At 35.5% G+C, this 25,872-nt stretch overlaps 2 protein-coding genes and 1 long non-coding RNA gene across 3 annotated transcripts in view; all 3 read right to left on the reverse strand.

Moving 5' to 3' along the window:
* LOC128201133 (uncharacterized) overlaps positions 1 to 25,872 on the reverse strand; it is a 65,947-nt gene that overhangs the window by 12,918 nt on the left and 27,157 nt on the right. The window lies entirely within an intron of this gene.
* Positions 13,814 to 22,443, reverse strand: LOC128201131 (uncharacterized). The gene is made up of 2 exons (XM_052896973.1): positions 21,757 to 22,443; positions 13,814 to 16,187 (listed from the first exon to the last, which is right to left on the reverse strand). Exons 1-2 carry the CDS (start codon positions 21,783 to 21,785, stop codon positions 14,303 to 14,305), a joined length of 1,914 nt encoding a protein of 637 aa, XP_052752933.1. The 5' UTR covers positions 21,786 to 22,443; the 3' UTR covers positions 13,814 to 14,302.
* On the reverse strand, positions 20,594 to 21,763 carry LOC128201132 (uncharacterized). Its single transcript, XM_052896974.1, has one exon. It carries the CDS (start codon positions 21,648 to 21,650, stop codon positions 20,646 to 20,648), a length of 1,005 nt encoding a protein of 334 aa, XP_052752934.1. The 5' UTR covers positions 21,651 to 21,763; the 3' UTR covers positions 20,594 to 20,645.

Below are 25,872 nucleotides of genomic sequence, written 5' to 3' on the forward strand. Positions count from 1 at the left end.
AGATATTCTTTAATTGTCACAAAATATAATTATTACGACACGAAATTTATGCCAAAAAATTCAAAATTTGACAAAAATCCTTTTCATATGTTGCGGAAGTTGATGCATAAATAATATATATATATATATATATATATATATATATATATATATATATATATATATATATATATATATATATATATATATATATATATATATATATATATATATATATTATTGCCAACTCTCTTGCCAAGCGAATTATATTACTGGCCAAACCCCCCAATAGGAGGAGGTTCATATTCAGCAGTGGGCAGTTAACGGCTGATTTAATAATAATAATAAATTTAAGCTTAGATAAGCGTTTAAGTTAGTAATAAAAATACGACATGAAAATTTTCATACAGTTTTTAATGTTTGCGTCATCTATTTATATCGATGTCTGGATCTACAGATATGTTACATATGGAGGTATAAATAATTTAAATACTATATTAATATGTATGTTTATTTTATGAGTGTTTATATATATATGTAATTTGCCATCTTATACTAAAATATAAATAATTTTATTTTTTAAACCTCCTAGTATCTCTGCTCATCCTAAGGGTTGACTGGTAGAGAATACCTATAGCATTAAGTCCGTCGTTTGTACCACATTTTATTGATAATTAAAGTTTCAATAAATAAATATATACATAAAATCATCATAGTATGATGATCCCGGCATAGAATGGACCACCCTTCCCTTTTCAAGGGTGTCATAAGAGGCGACTAAGGGAACTTAATTGTCAAAGGATGGACAGCAGCGTCGCTCCTTAAACATTAGCAAAAGCCAAACTGCGATTGCCAACCCGTCTGCCAAGCGTGGCAACTACTTGCAAAACCCCCCTTATGGGGAGGCTATGTTCAGCAGCGGATAGTCAACGACTGATATGTATCCTATAAACTCGGATCTTTCTAATGTACCGTTGAGAGTAGGGGGGGGAGGGATTGTTAGTTAAGCGGAGTATCAGTTACTAGCTAGCTATATACCCTGTCAGGTCGACCTCTATATGGTCCCCCCTGGAAACCATCGTGTTGAATTCCAGGTATATTCATCACGATGGGCTGACTTACCTTTTCATTCTCACCTATCATCCCTCACTGGTGCCCCGCCAGTGCACACCGATAGCGCAGGCGGAGTTACCATTCCATTATCACCCATTAAAAAAAAATCATCATGGAAAATCTGTTGTAAATTTTTTACAACATATCTAATGTAATTTCTACTTAATGCACGCATTATTCGAAATTAAGCCCGAATAGTAGCACGCGTGAGTTCTTTGTGAGTGAAACAATACCGTTTTATTCGGCTACATTTGGGATAATAGACGCCGGTGGCCTCCACAGTACAGTGATAATCATGTCGGAGTGTGAGTCACGGATTCTATATTCGACAAAGATCAACTATTATTAAACCATAGATGGGAATAAATTGCCGAGTGTAGACAACAAAGATTTGGAATAGAATGCTGTTAACATCTATAGAGTACACTGGATTTAAGATAAACCCAAAGACGTAGACAACCCAAATTGACCGCGCCAATGTCAAAGTAACTTTTTTTTTTTTTTTTTTTTTATGCAACTTAGAATGGCAAACAAGCTGACGGACCACCGGATGGAAAGTGGTAACCGTCGCCTATAGATATAAGCAGTACCTTGGACACAACAGAGTATACTGTTTCGCCCATGATACCACCCATACGTTGCCATTCCTAAGGACTCAGGTGTTATTCCTCTATACCCTGTAAATTCACGCCATATCCCACTCTTCAAACCAAAACACAGCCATGCAAACACAACTGCTTCACGGTAGAAACACGAATGGGGCAGAGGTGGCCTAGCAAGCGACTTTTGTACAAAATCTCCTTCATAACTCTGTCAGTTCTAAACCGATTTTGGATTTTTTATCTGAAAACATATTTACAGATTGATCTCATAGATATCGGTTCAGCAGTTTAATTTCATCATAACTGATGTTGATTTTTTTGTGAAACGCAATTTTTAATTAGGTGATGAAAATGAAATGGTAACTTCCCCGACGCTATCAGTATTCTCTGGCAGATTATCAATGATTATAGATAAGGGGGAAAGCAGATCAGCTAGATAGGGCCACTATGAGGAATTCACGGTTAATAAACCATGATGGTTACGGGGTCTCTTATGGTTAACCATCGTCATAATATCCTGGCAAATTTGCTACTTTGTACAAAAATCGTCTGCTTGGGTACCTTTGTCCCATTCGTATGTCTGCCGCGAAGCAGCTGTATTAGCATGACTGTGTTTCGGTTTGAAGGATAATTACAGGCATAACATCTTAGTCCTCAGGAATAAGAGGAAAAGGGATTGTTAGATATGGAGACTGAGAATCCTATTGCTAGCAATATACCCAACCAGGTCGACCTCCTCGTGGTTCCCCCTGGAAACTATCATGGTTAATTCCTGATGAATTTATCATGATGGGCTAACTGGCCTGTTTTCATTCTCATCTATCACCCTTCACTGGTGCTCCGCCAGCGTATCCCGTTAGCGCAGGCGGGGTTACCATACCATTTTCACCCATCAAAAAAAAAGTCCTCAGGAATGAACACACATGAAGTCATAGGCGACACAGTATACTCTGCAATGTCCATGGTACTGTTCACGTCTATAGGCGACGGTTATAAATGGTAGCCGTCCATCAGCATGTTTGCCATTTCAAGTTACATAAAAAAAAATAGAGAAAATTTATCAACACCAGAATAATGGAATAAAAGCAAGCTCGTGTTGACGCATGAAGTCTGTTCTATGTATATTCCATTTGCAGGGAATATACATATATATAAATATATATCGCAATAAGAAAGATTATGATAAAACGTGACCGTTGCAATGACAAAGAAAGTGTTTCCTCTTTCGTAACCTTCGATGTGAGTATTTTATATTATTCTCTGATATATTACTTCCTCTATATATTCATTATAATAAATGTTTACATTTCCTGTGAACCAAATAAATAAAGGCACAAAATACATTTAAAATAATTTGTCTTATCTAACTTCAAAGATCGAAAAAGGATGATGTAGTTTTTTTTTTTTTTTATATACATAAAAATGGAAGTAACTCCGCTTGTCTTATTATTAAAAAATAAAAAGTGATACGTAGACTGAAGTATTCTTGTTGCAATCATTAAAAGTGAAATTTAAAATGAATTAAATTGTTTTTTTAATAATTTTAAGTGTTTGGATACACATTCTGATGATAAATAAATGTCGTTTCAAAATAAATGCTATTCCAAATTTGAATAACTATATTAATAATGGCCATTCATGTAATAAAAGAATATGAAAAAATAAAAAATAAAACTAATTGAAAATAACTAAGTTTAAATGTAGGTTTTTAATATTATATCAGCAGTTAACTGTCCACTGCTGGACATAGGCCTCCCCTATAATGGGGGTTGTTGCCAATAGTCGCCACGCCTGGCAACTGCAGTTAGGCGTACGTACTTACGTATACGTATTTACGTAAATTTTTTTACGGATACGCGTATTTCTGTCATCGCAAGAATTAACGTAGAAACATTATAAAATAACTCACTGAATGGTGTCGCCTCCGTTCGCAGTTCATCCACAAACGTGAACTTAATATTAATTAAGAAATAAGGAAGCCACTGCTCCATTCCTGTCGAACGCCGACAATATAACTAAACAGTTGTAATGACGAGTGAATGCAACGAAACCCACACGTTAATTCGAATTCTAGGCTAGTGTCTAATTAACAGGCGTAGGCGAGCACGGCTCACTAGTGACTCACTAATTTAACAAACGAACCAAACGAATTATCACATTTTAACAAACTGTATCAACATCGGCAGCAACGTTACGAACAAGCGAACGCCTCAGTGTCACGTGGCACACTGACTGTTTCCAACGAATGTCATATCTTTTAAACCCAATAAGGGTTGCGCGCGCACCCACAATAAAAGCGTAATGCCAACTCGCCCCATAAACTGTCCTCATTAGGAAAGGGCGCGTCGGATCTGCACACATAGCTTAATGCAGGTGTATAGTACGCCTCATTTGGCCGATCATCTGTTTATTTTAGTTTAAGGTCGTTTCTTGTGTTTATGTTGTTTTTGTGAGTTATTGGGGCCGCGCGCGTTTACGGGGCGGGCTTATTAGCCCCCATAACGGATTATGGGGTTGACGGCAATAAGGTTATATAGCGGCGCACCTCTCTAGGCAAATGTCGAAGGAAATAGGTGGGTGTAGGGTTTTGTTTATCGCAGGGCGCGGCCGGGCGCGGTGGATATACGTAACAATGATAGGACGCTGATTTGTCAAAGGTAGAAAAAAATTAGACTCACAAATTGGTGTGGGACGCTTAAGGGGCTATTTTGGGCCGATGCTGTCTCCTCTTACCCGTTTTAATATTAAAAAGGTGACAACAACGCCGCCCCATTCGCGATAAATAGAATACGGGGAACGGGTTGATGCGATAAAATTTTTATGTGCATTTTTATGTACGCGATGTGTGTACGTACTGAGTGGAGTTAGCAGAAACGCACATAAGCGACAAAAATAAGTAATTTCAAATGTTTCTCCCAACGACACCATTTCTCTTCGTGTATGTTGGCGACATTTTACGCAAAATTAAATATTTACCAACAAACACTGAGGCGATCAGTTTGGTTCTTCTGCAAATATCATTCTACAAAAAAAAACTCTGAGCATAGCCTTCTCCATAAATTTTTTATGCAACTTAGAATGTCAAACAAGCTGACGGCCCACCTGATGGAAAGTGGTAACCGTCACCTATAGACAGGAGCAGTACCATGGACATAACAGAGTATACTGTTTCGCCCATGATATCTCCCATGCGTTGCCATTCCTGAAGACTAAGATGTTATTTCTCTGTAACCTATAAATTCACTGCCATATTCTACCCTTCAAACCGAGACACAACTGCTTCACGGTTGAAACACGAATGAGACAGAGGTACATAAGCAAACGAAGTTTTTACAAAGTTTCCCTCTGGTAAAAGATTGCTGAGTAACTTGAAACTTTTGTATAACAAGTTACCGACATAGCCCAAAAGGTACGCAAGCTGAAGTGGTAATGGACTGGTCACATAGCTCAAAGAACGAACTACGAGTACATATGTTATCATATACTATATCAGCCGTTATCCACTGCTGGACTTAGACCTCCCTCTATTGGGGTGTTTTGCCAGTAGTTACCACGCTTGGCAATGGCAGTTAGGCCATGGTGATGTTTAAAAAGGGATGCTTCTACCCAATCCTTGACTATTCAGTTCCCTTAGTCCCCTCTTACGACACCCACAGGAAAGGGGTGGCCCATTCTATGCCGGGACTATATGGGAAAACGTATGTCACGGTAAGTTGAAATTACCATAATTCCATCCCTAAACCTCTTACGGTTAAACTAAATTAGTAAAACAAAGGGCCGTTGCATTCCTATTGTCACCGAATTTTGTCCTATCGTATTTTGTTTGGGCCGAAATCCCATATTATTCGAAAATAATGAGGTGCTCAGAATCTGGGTCACATTGATAATAAAGAGTCAGCAGTTACTGATAAAAACCCCCTACACCTGTCAGGGTTGACGGGAAATAAATAATAGATAATGCCAGATCCTGTACGACCGCTGACAAAAAGTGCATAATTATCCTTGTTTGTTTGTTCCTTCTTAGCGCCTCAACTGCTCAAACAATCTGCATGAAGTTTTAATATACACATTATATACTCGGGATAGAGAATTATATAGGACTTTTTAACCGACTTCAATAAAAAGAAGTTTCTCAATTCCCTTGTTTTTCATGTTTGTTACCTTGTAACTCCGTCAGTTGTTTACCAGAGGAAGACTTTGTACAAAAGTCGTTTGCTTAGGCACCTCTGTCTCATTCGTGTTTCTACCGTGAAGCAGTTGTGTTTGCATGGCTGTGTTTCGGTTTGAAGGGTGGGATGTGGCAGTGAATTTACAGGGTACAGAGGAATAACACCTGAGTCCTCAGAAATGGCAACGCATGGCGGATATCATGGGCGAAACAGTATACTCTGTTATGTTTATGGTACTGCTCATGTCTATAGGCGACGGTTACCATTTTCCATCGGGTGGGCCGTCAGCTTGTTTGCCATTCTAAGTTATATAAAAAAAGTTGTTGACCGATTTGGATAATTCTTCCTTTATCTGAAAGGATGTATTTACAGATTGGTCTTAGAAAAATTTTATCAAAAACGGTTCAGGTTCAGTTTAATTTTCAAATCAAAATATCTTATTTTGCTACAATTGAAGTTGTCTTTTTTTTTTTAAAACCCTATTATTATTTAGAACACAAGAACAAAGTCGCTGACAACTGTTAACTTAAATATATGAAAAGCATTTGAGAAATCAGAAGCGCAGTGAGAACACAAAGGGAACAAACGGAAAGTTTCAAATTTTCGAAGTGATGTTTAAGAATCCTAAACATAAGGTGAACTCTGAAAAGGTTTTCAATTAATGAACGAAATAAGTTTACAATAAGTTTATAAATTGTTACTCAATATTGTTTTGTTTTTTTATACAACTTAGAATGGCAAACAAGCTGACGGCCCACCTGATGGAAAGTGGTAACCGTCGCCTATAGACATGAGCAGTACCATGCACATAACAGAGTATACTGTTTCGTCCATGATACCCTACATGCGTTGCCATTCCTGAGGACTCAGATGTTATTCCTCTGTACCCTGTAAATTCACTGCCATATCCCACCCTTCAAATCGATGCTTATTGCTAGCAATACGGGTGTATTGCTAGCAATAAGGCAGTTAGACCCCATTACTAACAATCCTCCCCCCCCCTAGTGTCCTAATAGGGGCAGGCCTAAGTTCAGCAATGGACAGTTAACGACTAATATAATAATATTGGGGGAAAAGGGATTGTTTGTAATGGAGACTGAGAATCCTATTGCTAGTAATATACCCAACCAGATCGACTTCCTCGCGGTTCTCCCTGGAAACTATCATGGTTAATTCCTGATGAATTCATCATGATGGACTAACTGGCCTGTTTTCATTCTTATCTATCACCCTTCACTGGTGCTCCGCCAGCGTAACCCGTTAGCGCAGGCGGGGTTACTATACCATTTTCACCCATCCAAAATAATAATAATAATATTTTATAAATAATATATTTTATTAATACAAAAGCATAAAATGCTTAAACAATAAAATGTTCTTATAAAAAGAATCATACAGTCTCAAATTATTGTCCTTAAAAACAGTATCAATTGATCCCTGTTTTTTTAATGGCCACTTTAAACACCAATTATGGAGGAACAATAAAAAAAGAACTATTATTTCGAACACACAACCAGAAAGCATAACAGTCATTCTATTCTCGACCCGAGAATCGAACTCGCGCTGTTAAATGTTAAAACAATCGGCGCTTATTAAAATAACTTTTGTTTTTTCCGTTTCGAACGATAAGAGGTAGCGGGGAATTGAAATTTTGTGTGTGGCAGTTAATTCAATTAATATTTAAAGATAATATTGAGATTGGACTTTATACAATAATACTGTAGTAATTATTAGTATTGGTAATTATGTAAAACCTAAACATAAATAATTACAGATACAACAAATACCACTAAATACATTAGACAGTGCCATCTAGTTCAAAAAGAACGAAATTCGAACCAAGTATTTGTTTCAATTTTAATTTCTAATTCTGTATGGATATGCCTAGTATAGGTCTAAATTCGTACTAATGACTTCATTTTTAATAAAGCTGTGAATACGAATGAAAATTAATTTATATTTAATTAAAGCAAATCACGAGAAAATTGTTTGACTTCTCTTTTAGGATTCTACTACGCTTTAAATATAGTACTATTATTTATTTGTCACTTTATGATACTGTTAATACATTTTTAATATCAGCGAAAAGTTTTATAATATTTTGCAAGTAAACCTCATGAATAATATAGTGAGATCTTGTTTCGTTTACAACTTATATATTTGTAATATTAAGCCCCTTACTCAAAGTATTTGGCATAATTTATACCAAATATAAACATAGCTAGTAAATGTTTCCATAATATTATTTATTCTACGCTATTGTTTTACTAAAGTTCAGTGTTCACAAATAACGAAAAAGCTATTGTTACATTTATTAATATAACCCCTCTAGGGATACGCTCGTATAAGGTCAGTTAAAGTTTCTATATGGTTAGTTTCTATTAAGTAAAATGTCAATCTGTCATTTGAATGACATTTTAACGTTCGAGTTTTAAGAACGAAGAGTAGAAATTATTTATTAGTCACTCAATGATAACCACGACTTCTGGGGGGAAAGGGATTGTTAGTAATGGCGACTGAGAATCCCATTGCTAGCAATATACCCAACCAGATCGACCTCCTCGCGGTTCTCCCAGGAAACTATCATGGTCAATTCCTGACGAATTCGTCATGATGGGCTAACTAGTCTGTTTTCATTCTCATCGATTACCCTTCACTGGTGCTCCGCCAGCGTATACCTTTAGCGCAGTCGGGGTTACTATTCCATTTTCACCCATCAAAAAAAAAACCACGACTTCTTTTACGTAAATTTTTTGTAGTGATCAGATGCCTTTATGCTCTTTAATCGATTGATAAATAATATATATATATATATATATATATATATATATATATATATATATATATATATATATATATATATATATATATGTATATATATATATATATATATATATATATAATCGATATCTCAACCAGTTGTAAACAAATTTTCATGATTCTTATAGTAATCGAAAGGATTTATTTCTGAATAGATCTTATATAAACATTTGTTCTCTCATTTGTCTTTTTTTCTCTACTGTCACATTTGCTCTGATAAATTTTAAAATCCTTTACGTGCACTAAAATCTATCGATCACTGATCTAATATATAAATATTTCAGTGATGTTACTCACTAAAATATTACTTATTTATGACTCATAATCTTTTAATCATTTATCAGCCATTATGTATATAGTAGTCAAACACAGTAATAAGATATGCCCGAGAAGAACAACATGACTATAACCAATTATTATTCATATTATTCATTATTATTTTTTATCTATAAGAATCTTATCAATATAGATTAAACTGTATTTTTCATAACTTGAATCAGTATTTATTAGAAACCTTTTTAAAGCAGATACGGCATTGTATCTATACCCAAAGGTAAATCTTTGTAAAATATATTAATACACCTTAACAAATTTTATTTTTATTCTAGCAACAAACGTCAATTGTAACAAAAATTATTCTATATATTGTCCTAAATGTAGATCATCTGTAGGCACAATTTCATTCAAATCTGTCAAGCCGTTTAAGCATTAAACTTCGAAATATCTTTAAAATTAACAGGATTACAATATTTGTATAATATAAAATATTAGTTTATTAAGAAAGTTTAAGAATTTTTTTTATCCAACTTTGAATGGCAAACAAGCTGACGGCCTACCTGATGGAAAGTGGTAACCGTCGCCTATAGACATGAGCAGTACCATGGACATAACAGAGTGAGACTGTTTCGCCCATGATACCCCCCATGCGTTGCCATTCCTGAGGACTCAGGTGTTATTCCTCTGTACCCAGTAAAATCAAGCCATATTCCACCCTTCAAACCGAAACACAACCATGCAAACACAACTGCTTCACGGTTGAAACACGAATGGGACAGAGGTACCCAAACAATCGACTTTTGTACAAAGTCTCCCTCTGGTTCATTTTTCAACTTCCATCTTATTATTAAAAGTTCCACAATAAAAATTAATAAACACAATTAATTAAAAACGCTCCCGCTTATCACTTGTAGTCCAAATTCGTGCACGGTTTATTAGTTCGATATTATTGGTCTATGCATGACTCAACGAGTAATTCCGGGAGCTAATGTATGTACAATTCGAAGTTTCCATTGTTGTTCTAAAACATAACTGGACTATGACGTCATGTGCCAAATCTACATGTATGCTGAGGGATTTTAATGAAGATTTATAACTGTAACTAGTTTTCGCCTGCGACTCCGTCCGTGTAAATGGTATATATTGATTTATCAGCAAAGAGGTAACAGACAAACCTGCAAACTCAAACTTTTTTATAACATTATTAAGGCGAGAAGACGCATTAATAAGATGCAGAATTTATAACACAAAATAAATACATAAAAGAAGTTATAAAGGAATCACTCATAACTATTTATCACGTAAAATTGTATGATAATGTTGACCCGCATTTCTCGAAGCATTTGTATGGAGACACTCTATCTATATAAATCTAAGAGAAAAACTTATGATTATTTTTAGCTAGTTTTTAGCAGCGACTTCATCCATGTAATCAGCATCACTACATAGTATAAAACAAAGTCTCTGTCGCTGTCTGTCCGTTCATATGTATGCTTATATCTTTGAAACTACGCAACGGATTTTGATGCGGTCTTTTTTAATAGATAGACTGATTTAAGGTGAAGGTTTATATGTATAATACATGCATAATATTGTAGAGAAACAATGATAATTTTAGAGATTTCAAATGTGATGTGATATAATGTTAACCCGCAAAGCCGGAGCGGGTCGCTAGTAAAAAATATAATCAATAAAAAAAGGAAAAGTAAGGGATAAAAGCTATCATATGTACTTCTCCATAACAAATTCTACACACCAGATTTCATGATAATTAGTTGCGCCGTAAAAACGTAAAAAAGCACAATAGAATCTCCATTATCCGAATCAAATAAAACTAAGAAAATTCCGTATAATCGAAAATCCGGATAATCGATTTAAAAATTGAATCGAACAATATATAATTGAATTTTAATACTTCTTTATTACGTGAAGGGTTTTATATAAGTCATTTAGACAATACGATATAAAAAAAAGTCACAAGCTAGAAAGATAATGGATTACATAATACCTATTTATCCAATTAAGACCTAATACCAACAAAAAAAGGCTATACGAACTATTGTACGCATTTCACAAAGAGATTCCTGTAGAGAATATTTTGAAAAGCTCGCAATTTTAACGGTTCCAAGTCTCTATATCTGGAGGCCACTAGGAGGAAGGATGTTAGTACTAGCTTTGTACCTCGTCTGCGCATTGTCAAACACGGTACACGTTATCAGACAGTAGTGTTATTTAATAAATTACCTGTCCAGTTGAAAATTATACAAAATATAAATTGTTTTAAAGTTAAATTACAATTCCTTTTATTGGAAAAATGCTATTACTCCGTTAATGACTTTGGTACTTTTGATTAACGTAAATACCAGAATTAAAAATAAATTTGACATATATATTACGGATGAAGTTGACATTGTTTATAAAATGTGTTTGTAAAATATATTTATCATTGTTATCCAATAGTTGTAATATTCAATTTAATTTAATGTTTTTTTTTTTTTTTGTATGGTTATCCCTTATTTCAGACACAATGTAATTTTTTTTTTATTTATTTATAAGATTACCAACATAAGATACAGCTAAACATTTCAATATAATACAATACACTGATAGATTAGATCTAACTGTTCTTACATTTATAGGCAACCACAGCATGCCTTATGTTTGATAAACACTAATAAGTGATAAATATTAATAATAAATGACTAATACTATTTCTAAATCGGTAATTAGAGCCGTGAAAAATAAGTCCGGATAATCGAATATTCGGATAATCGAGATTCCACTGTAACTGACAAATAAACTTTCAAATTTATAATACCACTAAGAAAATAAGGGTTTAAATTTGAGACATATTAAATTCCACTTTTTATATAGTAATATGAATCTTGGTTTTTTGTATATCAATAATTACGGCATGTTAATTCCCAGAAACGAGGCTCCAGAATCGATTGTTAGTGCAAAATTCAAAAACCGGTTTCTCTAAAACCGGTTTCCGTGTTGTAGGTCGGGATGTTCGTTTTGTTACAGTATAAATAACTGGATTTATAGAGATAAAAGGAGTCTATATTCTTCTCTATTCCAAATAGTATTTTTTTTTAATGAATAATAATGGAATAGTAAGCCGGTAATGCTGATAGGCTGCAGGCGGGGCTGCGTTAACAGTTTACACTGGAAGGGTACCAGTGAAGGATGATTGGTGAGGATGAAAAGGCAGGTCAGTTAGCCCATCGTGACTAATTCAACGATAAATTTGTCGCGAATGAGGTCGACGTGATAAAGTATATTGATAGCAATGGGGACTAACCTCCCCATTACTAACAATCTCTTCCCCCTATTCCAAATAGTAGGTGTATGCTGAATTTTATGATGATAGATTAAGATTTTTTTCTAATTGGATGAAAATGGAATGGTAACCACGCCTGAACTAACGGCATACGCTGGCGGGGCACCAGTGAAGGGTGATAGATGAGAATGAAACCAGGTCAGTTAGCCCATCATGATGAATTCACCAGGAATTAATCACCATTCCATAATATTCATTAAAAAAAATTAGCAAGCGCATATATTTTTAAACATTCATTTAATTATAAGTTAATTTAGCTGTCTTACATCTTGATAACGCTCGAGGATATACAAACATACTAATTAGAGAATGCAATCGTATAGACGATTGTAAAAAAAAATATTAAAATACTTGTATTATTGTTATTTTTTATTTTATTATCTGTGGTATAACACACCGAACAATCGTTAATTAATTTTGTATGAATTAGGATAAATGTATTATGTATTCATCAAAAAAATTATCTTTTTTTTATACAACTTAGAATGGCAAACAAGCTGACGGCCCACCTGATGGAAAGTGGTAACCGTCGCCTATAGACATGAGCAGTACCATGGACATAACTGTGCACACACATACACACAGAGGCGACTAAAGGAGGGCAAGGGACTAGCCTCTTAAAACATCTCCATAACCTAGTTGCGGTTGCCAATCCACCTGCCAGACGTGGCAAAGGGAAAGCTTATGTTTAGCAGTGGACAATGAAAGGCTTTCTCATCTATCTCTCTACCTACCCTATCTGTAACATGGCGTGAAGATAGTTAAATTTTATTACGATTATAAACCTACAATTTCATGGATAAAAAACATCCAATAAATCGATATTAATAAATATTATTACAAAAACTTAACGATTTCGGTTTGCAAATAAAGTAAGTTAAGTTTAAGAAAATAAAAAATACAGACAAATACACAGGCGCGTACTAGTTTAATAACTCGTAAACGAAGATTAGTAATCGAACATTCCATTTACAAATAGATACCGTATCTTTATACGTATCGCGATAAATCGATTGTCGTCCATATCGATTCTGGAATCGTTCTCATTAGGTTTAATCGATTGAATAGGATGGTATCACATGGGCGCGCCTCGCGTGTACAGCCCTACCCAGCATAGGTACATTTAATCTTTAATTACGACTAGGGTTGGCAAATAATGTAATTGACCCCATTTTAAGCCAAACTATTATATAAAAATTAAATGTATTCTATCGTAAACAAAAGCTGAAAGATTTTAATAAATAAAACGTCTATAAAATAAAGACTTTAAAGAAGACTTTTAGATACATAACTGCGCAAACCGCATTCAATTTGGTGCAGTAACTTTGCGTGATGCCAGAACAATATATGAAGTGGTAAACATAAAAAAATTGTAACAAATTTGTTTTTGTTGTTTTGATTTCATATTGCTATTATTAAAACGTGTCATATTAATTGTCATAGCATAGAATGTGCCATCTGTTACGTGGCGAATGATAAGATTTGTTTTTTTAAAAACTAGCTTTATTACTTTACACAGAAATAGTACAATTAGATGTTTACAATATGAATTCGGAAATGGAACTGTTCTCGAACTGATTTGAGGCAGTATTTATATAAGGTGAGTTTATCGGAGAGGGTTCTCGACTAATGATAACATGATGCTCATGGTACACAATTGCGAATACAGATAAATATTACTCATCAGCTAATGGTATTGTAACAAAGGCTAATGGTGTATGATTTCATGACAGTGGTATTTTATCAGAGAGGAGCTTTTGGCAAAGGCTTCTTAGTTAGCGATTACATTGTACTTACAAATACAAATAGACATTCCAAAATATAGATAAACATTACAGATATTACTTATCGTAACAAAGACTTGTTAGTCATTACTTATCAACTATCAATATATTACTTATCAACTAGCATTTTAGCAAAAGACTTATTAGTCACAACATAACAGTCATAGCACAACATATTAGTCATAACATAACAGTCATTACATAACACCTCCCCTCTTAGAATAAAGATTGAGTTTTGTTACTCGATCTTTGATGAAGGTGTGGAGTGGCGACGTCATCGCTTTCATCTTCGGATATACACGACGTCGTTCTCGGTTCCAATGATGCCATGGGAATTTCGATGTGTTGACGGCGTCGAGAGCGATCGAAGCAGTTATTAAAAATCTGGATGCAGCCATCTCTACGTTGTGTTGTGGTGAATTGAAAACGTCTCTTGTGACACTTATAACACAAACACGTTAGCATGGCTAACCCAATAGCTATGCTGGAAATTGAGAGTTTTGTGGAATATTTTTCAACAAAAGTAGCTTGATTATCTTTTAATAGTTTAGAGTGTTGACTTATTTGTTCCTTTATGGTGTTGAGAGAGTCCAACGCTATGTTATTCAATTTTATTGGAAGAAGTTCTGGTTCTCTAATATTTAAGTTTTCAGGAATGCAGATTTGTTCCAGATCTACGGTGACAATAGGGTGGCTAATATTTGTCGATAGATTTTCTTCAGCTAGTAGTGTAACGAAGGCAGTGTACATTTTACAGCCATTTTCCAATGATATGATGCCGGCTCCGGAGATTTCACCGTGGTTTGTTTCATCTTTACATTCTAGGGTATACGGCGTTGTATGTTGTAAGATGTAGATCCATTTATTGTTTCTGATGGGTTGCAGTGTGTTAATATTCGCCGAAAACGTAGTAACTTGACAAATTTCTGGCACGTCTTGTCTTGTTGTCGTAAGTATGGCAGTTTCACAGGTAGGCCTGGTGTTCACGTTATATACTGGGAGATCGTTGCAGACTTTTGTTTCCGTAACAAAGTTCTTACATTTTCCCAAGTCGTTCATTGTGACGTATTGCTGTCTGTTACTGTTCATGGCAAGAAATGTTTGCTCTGGGAGGATCGTGGAATATAAGGTTGATGAGGGATGCAGAATAGGAATAGAGTATATGTGATATAAGGTAAACCTATCGTTTCTAACTAAAGGGAATTCTAAAATATATATAATTTTATTCATATAGATATAAGATGTAATCGAAGCAGATTCGAGGATTTGATGTATGTTTGATAGCTTTATAGGAGCTACTAGATTTTTATTCACTCTAGCGGGACTTGAGGATAATAATTCTTTATATAAACGGTTAATTGATATAATCGAAGGGTGAATGGCTCCTGATTTAATGAACAAAATGCTTATTATTATGTCGTCAATGTCTTTTTCTAATGATGTTACTGACTCTAGTATTTGTATCGCTAGCGTGGATATTTCTTCAGAAATGGTAAGGTTGAAAATTAATTTGTTCGTGGTATTAAAATAAGAATTAACTTTAGCAATGTTTTCGTTGATTAAATGTTCGTCGTAAGAGATTTTCAGTAAGGTTTCGTTAAAATTTTTAATTGTCGAAGAGATTATCTGTAGTTGTTGTCTTAGGATTGCGTCAGTCGAAATCTGTTGTCTTTCTAACTGTTCGATACATTCATTGTAGTGTTTCGCATCTTTGGCGTCAGGTGTTCCGATAAGCCATTTTAATATTGAGCTTACACCGTCTATAAGTTCACGTTTACTACGTTTGTTATTTAAGCTACCTGCGGTATAGTAGTTTAATTCGCTTAATCTGGAGTCTATTTTGTTTAAACTGGCTTTGATGAAAGAACTTGTCGTAATTACGCTCGGTAGTGTCGTGTGTCTAGCGACGAGATTTTGATAATTTTGTGTGAGTCTTTTTATAGAATCATGAGTTAAAAATAGTGGTTCTAAGTCTCTATACACTAATAATTTCCACGAATTTTCGGAGATTAGAATTTCTCCGTTTTCTTCAAAATAGAGACCTGATTTTGAAGGTATGGGTAGTATTCGGGTATCCCCTTCAACAAAAGTTGAGGAGTACCTGTAAAGATATATATATATTTTTAAGGTTATTATTTGTATAGTTTTCCTTTAATAAATTTATATATTTTATATAAGATAACGTAAAAGATTAATTTAATGATAGAACATATTACGAAACTAATATATGGATTATTCATTAAACGTTCTAATTTTTTCTTTAGACTATCCTCGTCATATACTACGGGAGAGGTTGTAGGGTGTGCCATGGTTTGCACCCTGAAATAAAATGAATAACTTATATATATATGTATACTCTGACTTACTTTAGTACCTTAACCTAAAATTAAAAGTTATAGTTTTTCGGTAGTTGGTTCACACAATGGCCTTAGGCGATTAGCATGCACCATTTGATTTTTGCCTGACTTTTGTATGACGTAATTCTCATTGAATCCGAGTCGGGTTACGACGTAAGGACCATCCCATTTATTTTCCAAATTGTTTGGATTCGGTACTTTCAACATAACCTTGTCGCCTATACTGAACTTGGCTATATTCCTTATATTACCATCATAACGTTCTTTAGCTTTTTCTTTCATATTTTGTACGTTGCGACGGGCAATATCTCGTGACACCTTAAGTCGTTCGTTAAGATCGCGCAAATAATCATGCGTTGTGTAATCGTTGTTTTCTTTAAACGAATATAATGATCGAGGTTTGTAACCGAATAGTAGTTCGTGAGGTGTGAGACCGGTTGATTGATTAATTGATGTATTATGGCACATAACAGCAAAGGGTATTATTTGATCCCAATTTGATTGATTTCGCTTATGGTACATTCTTATATGGTCACGCAGAGTAGCGTGGAAACGTTCGAGAGCACCGTTCGTCTGCGGATGGTAAGCAGTACTGACAGTATGATTGGATCCGAGTAATTTCATAAGTTGTTTAACGACGCTGTTAACAAACTCGGTGCCTTGGTCTGAATGGAATCTTTTGGGTATGCCGTAGTGTTGACAGAAGGTCAATAATGCTTTAGCTATCGTTGTTGCTTGTTTGTCTATTATAGGATAGGCTTGAACGAATCTAGTCAGATCGTCTTGTAGCGTGAGTATGTATTTATTTGAATCATTGGTTACTTCTGAGTATGACACTAAATCGATTGTTACGCGTTCAAATGGTTCGTTGAAAGAGGAAGTGATAACCATAGGGGCTTTGTAGGTTTTTCTTTGGATTTTACTTCGTTGGCAAACTTGACAATTTTCTATATAATTCTTAATAGTATCGGACATTCCTTTCCAGAAATATTCGGTTCTAATTTTACGCGTAGTTTCTACTATGCCTCTGTGACCTGCTAAGGGGTCATCATGGAAAGTTTTCAGGATCTCGGGAATTTCCTCTGATGTGGGATTTTTAACCTTATTTTCACATATAGTAATCTTACACTCGTATACATCAGCAAGATAAGCTGTGATGTGGAGTTGTTCGTTGCCCTTGAGTTTACAAGTAGGGTCATTTTTTAAGTCAGGAATGTGAAGTGATTTTAAACTGTAATTTTGTAAGCAGTTAAGGAGAATTTTGAAATAACTTTCGGAGTCCCATGAGTCAAAGTGTGTAGGTCTTAAACAACCAAATATGATGTTCTGGTTCTTGTCTGAGACTAGGAGATCGACGTCATAGAGCTCTTTGACTTTATTTAAATATGGATCTACTTGAGAACACATAGAGATAGCTTCGTTAAAAAGGTCGTTTTTATCGGATAGTTCGCATGAAGAGGGTATAAATATGTTTTTGTGACGGTCGTCTAAGAGGCGATCTGAGGAAATATGAAGGTTTGGAGTGTCGAAACTATATGAGGAATTTTGCATGAAGTATTCGTAATTCATTTGTAAATAATCTTCAGAAATGTTTTCGCATGTGTTAGGAGGTTCGTTTTCAGTATTATCGATAACATTGGTGTTATGAATAGGAGGTCGTGAGAGTGCGTCCGCGTTAGTATTGTTTTTACCTGCTTTATAGATAACTTCGTATTCGTATTCTTCAAGTTTAAGGCGCCAGCGAACTAAACGACTGCCTGGGTCTTTAATAGAAAAAAGCCATGTTAGGGGCTTATGGTCAGTCACGATTTTAAACTTTCGACCAAATAGATAAGGTCTAAAATGTTTAACAGCCCAAACAATTGCCAGTAACTCGCGTTCAATTGTCGAATAGTTACTTTCGGCCTTATTAAGAGTACGCGAGGCGTATGCGATAGGTAAGTCTTTACCTATTTCGCCTTGAGATAAGACGGCACCTATTGCGTTAATCGAAGCATCTGTGGTTAGAATAAATTCCTTAGCGAAATCGGGATATTGTAATATAGGAGGATTGGTAAGGAGACGTTTACATTCGTCAAATGAATTTTGTTGGGTCGTACCCCATACGAAAGGCACGTCCTTTTTTAACAGGCTCGTAAGAGGCTTTGTTAGTTTACTGAAGTTAGATATGAATCGACGGTAGTATCCTGTGAGGCCTAGGAACGCTTTAATATCTTTACAAGACTTAGGAATAGGAAAATCTCGAACAACACGTACTTTATCTGGATTCGGTTTGACGCCTTCATTGGATATTATGTGACCCAGATAGGCTACTTCGCGTCTAAGAAATTCGCATTTGTCAGGTTGTACTTTAAGATGATATTTGCGGAGACGAGAGAATACTTCTTGAAGTTTTTGTTCGTGTTCTTGGAGGCTAGAGGCAAAGATAACGATATCGTCGAGATAGACAAAACATCTTTCTCCTTGTAATCCACATAATACAGAGTCCATTACTCGTTGAAACGTAGCTGGGGCGTTTTTTAACCCGAAAGGCATTCGTTTGTATTCGTAATGGCCGTAAGGGGTACTGAAAGCTGTTTTAGAGATGTCATTGGGGTCGACTTCCAGTTGGTGGAATCCTGATGCGAGGTCTAACGTAGTGAAGTATTGGGAGTGTCCTAATTTATCTAGTATGTCCGTAATGTTAGGAAGGGGATAACTATCACCTACTGTGACTTCATTTAATTTACGATAATCTATGACTAAACGCCATTTTTGTTTCCCGGAAGCATCTAATTTCTTAGGTACTACCCAAATAGGGCTACTCCAAGGGGAATTGCTAGGTCTAATGATATCCTGGTCTAGCATGTTCTTTACTTGGGTCTTTATTTCATTTTCGTGAACTTGAGGTAAGCGATATGTTTTGGCATGAATGGGTACGTTAGTGGTAGTAGGGATTTGATGCTTTGTATGGTTACTGAATGACAATGAGTCACCTTCTAGGAAAAATATGTCACTGTATTCGGAAATAATTTTATCTAATGATGTTGACTCTTCTTTATTTAAATGGTCTCGTCTGATAAGGGACAATACTTTCTTTTGTCTGTCGGTCTGCGATATCGAGTTAAAATTATGAAGTGGTTGACTATTGTTATTTTTTGTTAATTCGTCAATGTTAATAGGCTGGACTTCGATATTTGGTGTTTTAATGACTTTGTCGGAATTATTAGTGTTTATACAAGTAATTGAAAATGTATTGTTTCGAACGTTGACTATAGCGTGAGGAATAATAACGCCATTGCTTATAGTTTGTTTTTCGACTATTGCTGTCCCAGAGTTGATACTATTTGTGTTACACGTAATTACGGTTTCTGTTCGACTACTAATTATTCGTTTATCAGTGATGGTATTATTTTCAGGATGTTCGTCAATATAATGAAGTTTATACGATTTACTGCCTATTCTCATCGTTTTGGATTGAATAAAAATGTTACAATTAAATTTAGTCATGAAGTCGTTTCCCAGAATACCGTCTGCTTTTATATTAAGGTTGGCGACGTGGAATTTGAATTCAGGTAAATGATCTAGGGATATGTTGGCAGTTCCCGATGTGATTGTCGAAGTTTGGGTGCTAGAGATACCTACAATTGACACGATGTTGGATTTATCCAAAGCAATTGAACCTATTTTATCGTCTCTGATAACTGAGATTCCTGCTCCCGTGTCTATTAAGAGAGTGACGGGTGTTTCTTTAATGAAAAAAGTACAGTGTAGTAGATTTTCAGGTGGCACGTCATTTAATGCAGATATAGCGAACGATTTGATATGAGTTTTTCTTTTCAAGGATTTAGATTTGTCTTTTGACCTAGATTTTGATTTGCGACTGGATTTAGTGAATATTGTAGATTTAGAATTATCGATACTAGTGGATTTAGGATTTTGTGTAAAGCCTAGGGTTTGGGGCTGGTTACCCTGTCCGTTAGTTTCGGCTATAATGATTTCGTGAGTTTGAGTAGATATGGAAGATTTAGAATTCGAATTTTGATGAATATGATGAAAGTTAGGAAGTTTACTCGTTTGCGTACTAGCGTCACAAAATCGTTTTTGATAACAGGACATGTTCCGTACCTGATTATTTTTTACTATGGAGCTAGTACTAGCCGGTCCCCGATGGACTGAATGCGGCGTATAAGCGTTAAACTTCCTTGAAATTTGATTATTTTCTAAGAATCTATTTGTAGGTCCTCCAGGTTTAATTCCTGGGTCGATGTCTGTGTTTGATGAGGTGAGCAAGACGTTAAAGCGGTTTCCACCGAACTGCTCGCTTCGCTGGCCGCTAAATGGTTTAAATTATTTATTTTAGCGGCAGGTAATGCACGGAAATTTTGTTGGGGCGATATGTTCTGTTCTTGTAACGAGTTTCTGATATTATTATTATATGCTCGTTTCCTACAATCGGCGATGAGGTGGCCTGGTTTCTTACAGTAATTGCAAATAACGTTTTGATATGATGGCGTTTTTGATGTATTCTGTTGGTATATATTAGGAGGTCGCGTCATCGATCGATTGTCAATCGTAAATTTTACGTGCGGTCTAGGACTATTAACAGTCCTACTAGCGGCTGATACTCTAAATAGTGCCTGCCTAGCATTATTCATTGCTCGAATTTTGTCTTCCTGTAGCGCGAAACGACCTGCGTCGGAGAGATTACTAAAGTTTTTAGTTCTCAGCATTGCTCCTACGTCTGAATTAATTCCGTTGATAAATACCGATAAGGCGGTTTCTTCTGTGGTCGCTAACCGACCTGCGAGCGTCTCATCTAAAATTTCCGCTGTTAGTTTTTCTACGATTTTACTCCTACAGAGGTCTACCCGGTGAAAATATTCAGTCATTGTTTCGTTTGGTTTTTGGAACATAGACTGTAGTTCTAGGCTTAGATGGCTAATCGTTTTTACATGCGAGAATTTTTCGATAAGGAACGATCTGAGCTCAATCCATGTTTTGTATTGTTTACAATGGACATCGGAGGCACCTGAGCCAGTGATGTTATTTAAAACGTATACTAAGAGGATTGATTCTTGTTCTAAAGAGGCTAAAGCAAAGGCAGAATTGCAAGATCGAACAAATCTATATAGTTGGTTATTTTCTTTGGTGTCAAACGTCGGAATTAATTTTAATAATGTAGAGATATCTAGAGCCATTCTTTCGTTTTTTATTTCTAGTGGCATTAGAAAGGTATATAGGAAAGAAAAGAAAAATAAATATATATATAAAAAGAATTAGGATAGATGCGATTTAAAGGATTTAGAGAGCGAACAAATTCAAACCACTCACCATAACAATACAAGTATTTGGAGCTGCATGTTCGGCGAAGTGTTTCAAAAGCCTGTAGCTACCGCGCGTTGCTCTGCTGGGCGATGCTGTCCCGATGATCAACTGCACGTTGCACTTCGTCTTATGCGAGATCCTACCGACTGCGCCAAATTTGTTACGTGGCGAATGATAAGATTTGTTTTTTAAAAACTAGCTTTATTACTTTACACAGAAATAGTACAATTAGATGTTTACAATATGAATTCGGAAATGGAACTGTTCTCGAACTGATTTGAGGCAGTATTTATATAAGGTGAGTTTATCGGAGAGGGGTTCTCGACTAATGATAACATGATGCTCATGGTACACAATTGCGAATACAGATAAATATTACTCATCAGCTAATGGTATTGTAACAAAGGCTAATGGTGTATGATTTCATGACAGTGGTATTTTATCAGAGAGGAGCTTTTGGCAAAGGCTTCTTAGTTAGCGATTACATTGTACTTACAAATACAAATAGACATTCCAAAATATAGATAAACATTACAGATATTACTTATCGTAACAAAGACTTGTTAGTCATTACTTATCAACTATCAATATATTACTTATCAACTAGCATTTTAGCAAAAGACTTATTAGTCACAACATAACAGTCATAGCACAACATATTAGTCATAACATAACAGTCATTACATAACACATCCCTTCCTTTTTTTGGCTGTCAAAAGGCAACTAAGGGAACTTAATTTTCGAGGAATGGGCAGCAGCATCCCATTTAAAACATCACCAAAGTCTAACCACCGTTGCCAATTTGTATACCAAACGTAGTCACTACAGACAAAGCAGTGGACAGACAGACAACGGCTGAAATGGTGTTGTTGATATTAATTTTATTAATTATCCCCCCCCCCCCGATTTATGACGGTCTATGGGGGAGGCTTATGTCCAGCAATGGATGGATAATGGCTGAAATGCTGATGATGAGAATGATCTCCCATGTTCAGACATCGTTTAGTTACAATCACTATATAATATACAAAGTCGCTTCTCGCTGTCTGTTTCTATGTATGCTTAGATCTTTAAAACTATGCAACGGATTTTGATGCGGTTTTAATAGATAGAGTGATTCAAGAGGAAGATTTATATGTATAATACATGCATAATATAGTAGAGAATGATATTTTTAGAGGTTTCTAATGTGATGTCGTAAATAAGCACATTTTTTAGCATTTGACCCGTACAAAGCCGGGGCGGTTCGTTAGTTTTATTTATTTATTTAGGATCACCAACATAAGATACAGCGAAACATTTCGATACAATACAATACACTTAGATCTAACTGTTCTTACATTTAGAAGCAACCACAGCATGCCTTGCGTTTGAAAAATATTATTTACACATACATACATACATATCTGTCACGCCTGTCTCCCATTAGGGTAGGCAGAAACAATGGAACGCCAAATGCTTAGATTCAAACAAACCTCTTTCGCTTCTTCCACATTCATCAATCTTTTCATACACGCTCACTTATTTACACATTTTACAATATAGTAAGGTAAGAAGATAACTACAGCATGGGGTTCTTCAAAAGGGGGGTAAAGAGGTTTCTTCAGGGTCGGCAACGCGCGCGTAATACCTCTGGTATTGCAGGCGTTCATAGGCTACGGTAACCGCTTACCATCAGGTGGGCCGTATGCTTGTTTGCCACCTCAGTGGTATAAAAAAAAAAAAAAATATAAGATGCATGAATTAGTTGCACCGATAAGAGAAAACTCCTAAATGAAAAAAGAAGATAAGAATAAGAGTAAATTAATATAATTTAAAATTGTTTTCCACAAAAAAAAAACACACTAGAATTGTAACAAAATCAGTTACTTCAATTTAAAAGCTAACCTACTGAACCGATTTTGATAAAGAATCTTTTTTTTATACAACTTAGAATGGCAAACAAGCTGACGGCCCACCTGATGGAAAGTGGTAACCGTCGCCTATAGACATGAGCAATATCATGGACATAACAGAGTATACTAATTCGCCCATACGTTGCCATTCCTGAGGACTCAGGTGTTATTTCTCTGTACCCAGTAAATTCACGTCAAATCCCACCCTTCAAACCGAAACACAGCCATGCAAACACAACTGCTTTACGATTCAAATACGAGTGGGACAGAGGTACCCAAGCAATCGACTTTTGTACAAAGTCTCCCTCTGGTAATCTGGTAATCTAATCTGATCTACCAGACCAATCTGTAAATACATAATTTAAGATAAAAATAGAATTCTCCAAATCGGTTTACAACTGTCGCAGTTATGTGTGGTCGTAATGGCGAAAAAAAAGCCTAAAATGAACTAAAAGTACTAAAATTCTCGCTGCTTTTTTGGTGTGCGACCGCATGAGATTTGTTGGATACTACATTTGACCGCAAACACTCTGCGGGATGCCATTCCTGCCTCACCTGGCCTACCGCATTTCAGATATATGGGATTTATCTTGCGTTGCCCTTACATAACCTGTATATTTTCAACCTACATCAAAAATGTGGAAGTTGATGACAGAGGGAAACTTTGTACAAAAGTCGATTGCTTGGGTACCTCTGTCCTATTCGTGTTTCTACCGTGAAGCTGTTGTGTTTGCATGGCAATGTTTCGGTTTGAAGGGTGGGATATGGCGTGAATTTACTGGGTACAGAGGAATAACACCTGAGTCCTCAGGAATGGCAACGCATGGGGTGTATCATGGGCGAAACAGTATACTCTGGTATGTCCATGGTACTGCTCATGTCTATAGGCGACGGTTACCACTTTCCATCAGGTGGGCCGTCAGCTTGTTTGTCATTCGAAGTTGTACAAAAAAAAATAGCCATTTGTACTCAAACATAATCACGAGATACTATCAACATTTACGAAAAATAAAATATTTCCACAAAAATTACTATACATTAAAGTCACAACCTTAGGTTATATAGATAGAGCATCGAGCCCCAAAAACGGGTCAACTTTTTGTCATCTAGTTGTCAAATTAGCTGACTCGTTTTTTATCAGTTTTCTATATACTTACGCATACGATGTATCTTGACGTATCTATATTTCATTATTTAATAAATAAAATGAGTTTTTACGCAATAAAAAGATGCATAAATTATAAGACGAAATAAATATACAAATTATAAAGGAATCACTCATAATTATTTATCACACAAAATTGTATGAAAAAGTTGACCCGATTTTCTCGAAGCCTTTGTATGGATACACTCTATCTATATAATCTAAGATTGCTAGCGACAGCGAAATTTAATTGGCAAATTATACTTAAGTGTTTTACAGAGAAATATATTTTCATCGAATTATTCTGTCACAATACATACAAACTACAAATCTTTGGACACAATCAAAGATAATTTTAAAGCCATCATTACGTAGATAAACATCGAATAGACGTTCACACAGTCTTGTATCTCATTTATACGAGGGCATTCAGAGCGAGATAACACTCATTTGTACATTCAAAGACTCCATTCACCATAAACAACCCATTCTTTGAGATGTTCTCCTTGGTTTGTTACAAATACACTACAGACCCTTAATGTCATTAAAGCATTAAAAATAAGGATGAAAATCGAATGGATTTTGAATTTTGAAACTGCAAATATAACTTTGTATTTGTCATAAGTACTATACTTTTGAATAGGCAGCATATAGATCTTATTGTGTGAGCTAAAAGAGCCAAATTCGAATAAATTTTTCGGAGGGAACGGTAAGAAAATTTCGAAAAAGGAACACGTGCGCCATACGACCCACTTCGTTCAGAAACGTATGCAAATCCCTTTGTTGTCTGCATCGTGTTGCGTCAGTGTAACGGGAACGGGCCACGGTTTTCGAAGACTTTATGGTCGGCTCACAGGGTATGGATGTATGTAGTATTTCCTTCGCCTCAGTTGAATAGAAAAGAAAATAAGAAAATGCGAGCTTTTATTATATAAAAATAAAATGAGCACATAATCGCAACGTTTTAGACTTAATATGCTTACATAACAGGTTTAAGTAGGATATAAAAAGAAAATAAAAGCGATTAAAATATTATCAGACAGTAATTAGAGGATGAGAAGAAATAAAATTGGCGGGAAAGTA

This window comes from Galleria mellonella, unplaced genomic scaffold (assembly GCF_026898425.1).
Source record: "Galleria mellonella isolate WM207_F2 unplaced genomic scaffold, CSIRO_AGI_GalMel_v1 utg352, whole genome shotgun sequence".
NCBI classification, from domain to species: Eukaryota; Metazoa; Arthropoda; class Insecta; order Lepidoptera; family Pyralidae; genus Galleria; species Galleria mellonella.